Here is a 6897-nt window from a genome sequence, read left to right on the forward strand (position 1 = left end):
CCCATCCTTCACCTCTTGCCCTTTTGCCCAGGACATTCAGGCACACCTACTGTGTGCTAGAGCAGGGATGGGGAATGAAACAGACAAGAGCCCCCCTTGAGATTAGTCTCATCAGGTGAGATAACACCTCTCCCCAAATATAAAGAGAATGGGAGATGAGACACAGGAGACAGAGTCCATATTTAGGGTGGGGGTCATTGCCGGTTAGACTGACCTCCAGGACAAAGATGAGTCTGCCTTGTTCCCCACTGTTCCTCTGAGAGCGTTGTTCACCAAGAGACTGACCCGACACCCACCCTGGTGGTGTCATTTTCGTGGACTCTGGCCCAAAGTCTAAAAGGTTACTGGCTCTAAAGGAAGGAGGGGGCCCCTAATGTATATTCGGACATAGCGAAAGAGACATTGCCAGGAAAATTGCATAAAATATAAAAGTGTGAAGGTAAAAGTTGAGTATAGGTGGATCACGAATACGAGTAAAAATTCTGAACAAATGCAGAAGAGGCCGTTAATCTCTTGGCATTCGAAGAGTGTAATCGCTCCTCTCCCTCGTTGCTGATGCTATTTACAACAGTACTTAAGTCCAATGGACTACATCAAATTAAAATGTTTCTTAGTAGCTAAATTTGAGTAGTAAAAACAGGTGAAATGAAGTTAACATTTTAACTCAGTATATCTAAAATACTGTCATTTCAGCATATAATCGATACAAAAATTATTGAGATCTTTTACATTTTCTTATACTGCCTTTGAAATCTGTATTTTACAGCACGGTCCTAGAGCACAGCTTGTCAAAGTGTGTGTAACCTCAAAAAAGGCATCAGGTAATTCTTTGGGAGTGAGATCTAAGAACTTATATTTTATTTAAAGTCTAAGAAAGAAATTCAGCTCCATAAATATTTAACATAGGACTAATACCAGCATCCTTGTCAGCAGTATTTATCAGGTCAATTATCTTGTAAGGTTTGGACACATTGTGGCGCCCGAGTGCGAGCTTCACCAGAAGCAAGCCCTCATTTGCTTGTCAACGCACTGCGACCCGCTGCACGTTCGGTGGCTAAAACGATCATCCGATTTTGAGGAAATTGACCTTCAGAACAGGAAGAAGATCCTAGACTGACAAGCCCAGGGATGGGAGCCAAGAAAACAATGACCAAGGACGGAGCTGGCACTGTGGGAGAGTAACTTTCACCAAGATGAAACACGCTTCTCCAACACCGGAGAATGAACACAGGCCAGCCAGGTGGTGAGGCTGGGTCAGCAGCGGGTACCTCGAGGCGATTACGTAAGTGAGGGTTAGAGGCATAACCGGTTAACGTCCTACAGGGCGACAAGAAGCCATGGCCTCCAGGGTCTTCTTTTCTGCAGGGCAGGATTTATTCTGAGGCCTGAATGGACGGTCAGCTGCAGAGACACGCGAAGGCACGCCCCACGGTGGCGCAGCCAGTCCTGGGGTCGTGGCGCGGAGGGACGTCGGAGGTCGCGCATCGTCCGCATCCCCGGGGCGTCGGCCCCCATTCTGCACAGGACCTCGGGTCCGGGGTTTCCCATAGGGGGTTAAAAACCGGCCACCTAACCAGAGCGGCCAAACAGACGATCGACCACTCCAGACTCCCCAGAAGTAGACACGTGGAGTGAGGATGTCCACGCGCATCAGTCATAACGAGCAGCAAAACGCGCGTGCACGTTGCGCCCGGCGCCCTTCGACCTCGGCCGGAGATAACGTCGGCATAAACGTATAAACGGGGAATGTGCGCACTTGGTGGCCCGCGCCCCGGTTGCCACTTGAGGCAGGGCCGCGTAGAGACCCCACCCGGAGCAGGGACTTCCCGACTCGACCCCCGCGGAGGACCCGGGACCGGAACGACAGCCGACGGCGCACGCAATCTCGGTACGGCGTTCGAGGCTGCAACCCTCGCGAGACCCCGCGAGAGCGCACATCGCGCGAGAGCATCAGCAGCACCGCCCCTTTAGCCGCGGCAAGCTCCCCTTCCCCTTTCACAGTGCGAGGAGCTCCCGCCCCTCCCAAGGCGCGGCCCCGATCCACGCACGCACGCACGCACGCACGCGCACGCGGTGGCGTCAGTTCCCGTCGGCGGCGGCGGCGCCGGGCCCCGCTTCCGCCTTCCGCTGAGGCGCGCGCTTTGCTCTCATCCTGTTCGGGATCATGGCGGCCACGGCCACGATGGCGACCTCTGGCTCGGCGCGGAAGCGTCTGCTCAAAGAGGAAGACATGACCAAAGTGGAATTCGAGACCAGCGAGGAGGTGGACGTGACCCCCACGTTCGACACCATGGGCCTGCGGGAGGACCTGCTACGCGGCATCTACGCCTACGGTCGGTGGGCGCGGGCGCGGGCGCGAGCCGGGAAGGGGGCGGGCAGGCAGGGCCAGGCCCCGTGGCCGAAGCCCGGGCCAGCCCCGGGCGCCGGGGGTCGAAGCCGAGGCCTGGGGCCGCCGGTGGGCGACCCCCGCCCCCAGCACGCCTGTCCCACACCGCGTCCCTGTGTTGTCCTCGGCGCAGGGCACTGTGCTGGTCCCTCGAGGGCCGCAGTCTTCTGGGCGCTTCGGAGGCAGTCATTCAGCCGTTGATCGTCTGCATCCGCCGGGAGTTAGGGGCATGCGCGGCTCTAGGCGCCGGGGGTTTAGCGGTGGACCGGGCAGGCTCGTGCCCTCAGAGACGGAGCTTAGGTCACGTTTGGGAGATGGATAGTGTACAGCCACGGTTACTTCAGGCAGCGGTGATGCCTACGAAGAAAGTAAGGCGGGATCAGTGAATGCAGTGCAGCTGCGGGAAAGAGAGCGATCAAATGGAGCAAATAGATAACGGGGGGTCCCAGGGACGGTTGACGTTTGAGGTGAGGTCTGGATTAAGTGTCCCATTATGAGACTGTGGTGAGACTGGGCAGAGGAAGCAGCTGATGCCAGGGGGCTGCATGTCTGAGCGGGGTACATTCCAGGCACCAAAAGAAGCCAGACGGCTGTCCTTGCCAAGGAGCAGCCCCGAGGCGCAGGGGCACGAAGGTTTTAAGCCCTTGATTCCATCCCCCACATCCTTAATTTTTACACAAAAGACTATATCTCCTCCATTCATTAACTGATAACTAAGAGGTGGGTAAGCAAGCAGGGGTACAGAAGCAGAATGCGTCATTGTTAAAATATTTTGTACCTATAGGCAGTGATCCGGCCAGTAAATCCCTTTAGTTAATAAATTTTTAGCAGATAACTAACTAGAAGTGAGACATGGCGGTTAGCACGTACCATGTCTTATCCTTGACCTATTGTTTCTAAAGGTGAGGTCACTACAGTACAGCCACGGTTACTTCAGGCAGCGGTGATGCCTACGAAGAAAGTAAGGCGGGATCAGTGAATGCAGTGCGGCTGCGGGAAAGAGAGCGATCAAATGGAGCAAATAGATAACGGGGGGTTCCAGGGACGGTTGACGTTTGAGGTGAGGTCTGGATTAAGTGTCCCATTATGAGACTGTGGTGAGACTGGGCAGAGGAAGCAGCTGATGCCAGGGGGCTGCATGTCTGAGCGGGGTACATTCCAGGAACCAAAAGAAGCCGCCTTTCCTGGGAGCTCTGGGGATGAGTCCGGAGAGCGTGGCAGGGGTCAGATCTTGCACAGCGTCACGTGAGGTGATAAAGCATGTGGATTTTGTTTCTAAGTGCAGTTGGAAGCCTTCGGAGGGTTTTAAGCTGGGCAGTGATCCTGGGTTGTCCAGGGTGTCTGTGGGTTTGAGGGGAGAGGATGCAGGGTGATGAGTTAGGAGGTGTTTGCTCTGGTCCAGGGGAGAGACGATGGCGTGTGGATGGAAGTGGGGTGCCACCAGGGTTTGCTGATGGGTCGAGTGTGAGCACCAGAGCAAAGGGGGCCCATGGGATTCCTGGTGATGCTGCCCTTCGCTCGGGTGGGGAGCACTCGAGGGAGGCAGATCGGAGGCTCTAAGACATGGCGAACTTGAGATATTGGGCAGGCAGCGCCTGGGAAGAGGGGAGTTGGGGATGCAGATGGGAGTGGTCTGCATCTGCGCTTAATGCCTGGGATCGGAGCGCCTTTAATCCAGCAGTCCGTGATGTCACCACAGTTTAGACAGCAGAGAAGTTGCTGAGGGGGCGGGAGGAAAAGTCGCAGCTGGGCCTCACAGCCTTACCTGCCCCTTGGCACCGGGGCACCCTGCCCTGAGACAGGTTTCAGTTTCCTTCATGCACCTGGTAATCATGAGGTGTTTAAGTCACCTGTCGTGTTTGCTTTTGTGTTAGATGAGAAATCGTATACGATTTAAAAGACTACCAAAAAATAATTAAAATGCGGTTTCTGTACGTAAGTTTTGTTCACTTGGAAAATGCTATTACTCCTGCAGAGTCGCCTCATCCCTTGGTAATTTATACTGCGATGCGAGGGACAGAGGGGCGGTTCTTGTAACTGCACCAGGACAGGAAGGAGTATGGCGGACACCCCGCTGTGCCACCCTGTCGGTAGACGACATGCAGGTGACATGAACAACCTGCAGACGCAGTGGGCGGAGAGAGTGGTGATCACAGCACCAGTGGACTGATTGGCCTTTTTGTAATTTGAAAAGGAACGCACAGAACAGAGAAGTAACGCAGGTTATCGTAATGTAGTCAAACCGTGAAGTAGTAAGTACATAGACTGCAAAGTGAGCCTCTGCCACCCGTTCTCCAGAGTCTACCTGGAACGTTTCGTTTGTTTCAAACCTGACCAGGACCCTTGTATTCTGCAGGACGGCCCATTTACAGAGACTTTGTACAAATAAGGTCCCATGTCATTCGGTGTAAAAATCCGCTTCCGCCCAGTTTGTTCAGCGGCTGTTTCTTGAGAGCTTAGTACGGTGGACATCGGGGTAGGTGGGGGTGGGGGTGGAGGGTCAAACAGATCCGCTTCTGTCCCCAGGAGCTCACAGTGTGTACTTGTAACGCGATCACCTGGCGGTTGGAGCTCAGTTTTTCTGTTTTTCTTCACAGGATTTGAAAAACCGTCGGCAATCCAACAGCGAGCCATCAAGCAGATAATTAAAGGGCGAGATGTCATCGCACAGTAAGTCCGCCTGCAGCGGGGTCCCTGGGGCAGTGCGGGTCGAGCTACATGGGCACGAACACGCTCACTCCTCTCAGTGAACACAGCGGATGTGTTTTAAGATTGTTCTCCAGTTTATTGTAGGACTGTAGCATATGGTATAACGTATAAAATATGTTGGTTGATAATTCTTCACGTTGTGAGTAAGGCTTTTGGTTAGTAGTAGTTAAGTTTTGGGGGATTCACAAGTTGTCTGTGGGCTTTTGACTTCGAGAGAGATCAGCACCCTTAACCCTGTGTTGTTTGAGGGTCACCTGTATAATTAAATGCTTTGGGGTGACCAGTTTTCTCAGTTTTTACGTGTTTGTTATCAACTGTTTCCTTGACTTTGGACACAGGGTGTTTTGTTCGTTTTTATTTTTCTGTCCTGTGTGCTAGAAAGCTTTCATTTTTTTAGCCAGCTTTATTACCTATCCATTGGCACGTGGCATTGTATTTAATACCCTTTTAATAGCTTCATTCTTGATTTGCCTAATTTTTAAAGACGCATTTGCAAAAAGAAGAGATCGCAGGATGGTTTCAGACCAGAGTTATGTCACGTGAAGGGGAAGCCCTTTCTCTGCCGCCTGGGGCACCTGTTGGAGGGACAGGTTTTGCAGCTCCACCACCCCTGATGCAAAAGTCACAGCTGCCGTCCTTGTCACCTGTGATTTAAAAGTCGCAACGTGGTGCCTGAGTCCCACCCACTTGCAGCTGAGATGTTGTTGGTCTGTTTGGGGGGCAGGGGCATCTGCTTGGAAGAAGTGCCCGGTGCTCCCGCCCCTCAGAGCACCACCGCGGCGGGCCGCGGGAGCGGGAACGGCGACATTTGACACGTGGATCTAAGTCCCCTTCCTCTGTTCTCTTTAATAGGTCTCAGTCTGGCACAGGCAAAACTGCCACCTTCAGTATTTCCGTCCTCCAGTGTTTGGATATTCAGGTGATTTGCAGCTCTGTTTAATCCTAGGGAATCATTTCTTTTCCTAACTGCAGTGTTCAAAAAGTATAATTTTGCTGTTTCTAGTCATACTGACCCAACAAATCTTTTAAGAGGATCTTAATTGCGCACTGACACCTGGGCTCACTCACACCCTGTCGTGAGGTCCTTTGTATTCAAACTGGTGGGAGGTGTTGTCTGCGAACTGCTGCCGGGTTTGCGGTTTCAGCGACATGTCGTTCACCTCCATGGGTCGGCGCAGGACGACTCGCCAAACAGACGTACGTCTGAGTGAGCACGGGCCACCTCAGAGACACTGAGGGGTCTCTGCTTTGTGGCAAATTCTTTCACCAGGTTCGTGAGACCCAGGCTTTGATTTTGGCCCCAACGAGAGAGCTGGCTGTGCAGATCCAGAAGGTGAGGCGGGGCCGGGCGGCGGTGTCAGGTTTGCAAGCGCTGCTCAGAAGCCAGTTGCAAAAGGCCAGCTGGTGGACTTAGCTGAAGCCCGGTTTTCTGTTGTCTGAAATTTCTTTTCCTGATTCCAAGTATTTTGCCATAAATCATTACGTAGTGTTATATGAATTGCTGGTTTGTAGCAACTCATTTTGAGTATCCCCTGTGTGATTCCAGAAGTTTTTGCCGTCTTAGAATTATAATTTTTTTCAAGAAAAAATTGGTTTTAATAAAAATAATTGTAACTATTTTATATTCATCCTACACACTTTGGAAGGATGTACGCCGAGTTGTTAACGTCGGTGGATAGGATTATGAGTTTTATGTTTCTGATTTTCCTGTGATTGATATGTATTGCTTTTATAATAAACCAGTAAAACTACCCCCATTTTGCTGCAGAAAGAGTAGGAGGGGGAGGAGTGGGCTCCCCTCG

General features: G+C 52.3%; 2 protein-coding genes across 7 annotated transcripts in view; one reads left to right on the forward strand and one right to left on the reverse strand.

Annotated features, from left to right (window-relative positions):
* CARD14 (caspase recruitment domain family member 14) overlaps positions 1-553 on the reverse strand; it is a 24145-nt gene extending 23592 nt beyond the window's left edge. For all 5 annotated transcript variants that reach the window (XM_025047200.1, XM_025047199.1, XM_025047198.1 and 2 more), the window contains exon 1: positions 215-553. The gene's annotated coding sequence lies outside the window, so the exon portion shown is untranslated. The remainder of the gene's footprint in view (positions 1-214) is intronic.
* A 396-nt stretch (positions 554-949) lies between these two features.
* The window catches only part of EIF4A3 (eukaryotic translation initiation factor 4A3), a 12827-nt gene continuing 6879 nt past the window's right edge, over positions 950-6897 (forward strand). The window contains exons 1-4 of one of the 2 annotated variants that reach the window (XM_025047204.1): positions 950-1282; positions 4984-5056; positions 5948-6014; positions 6366-6428. In XM_025047204.1, coding sequence (XP_024902972.1) covers positions 1222-1282; positions 4984-5056; positions 5948-6014; positions 6366-6428 — 264 coding nt within the window. In that variant the 5' untranslated portion in view covers positions 950-1221. Of the gene's footprint in view, positions 1283-2099; positions 2334-4983; positions 5057-5947; positions 6015-6365; positions 6429-6897 lie in introns of those variants that run through there. The other variant, XM_006912166.3, reaches the window with a different exon arrangement.

This window comes from Pteropus alecto, unplaced genomic scaffold (genome assembly GCF_000325575.1).
Source record: "Pteropus alecto unplaced genomic scaffold, ASM32557v1 scaffold134, whole genome shotgun sequence".
NCBI classification, from domain to species: Eukaryota; Metazoa; Chordata; class Mammalia; order Chiroptera; family Pteropodidae; genus Pteropus; species Pteropus alecto.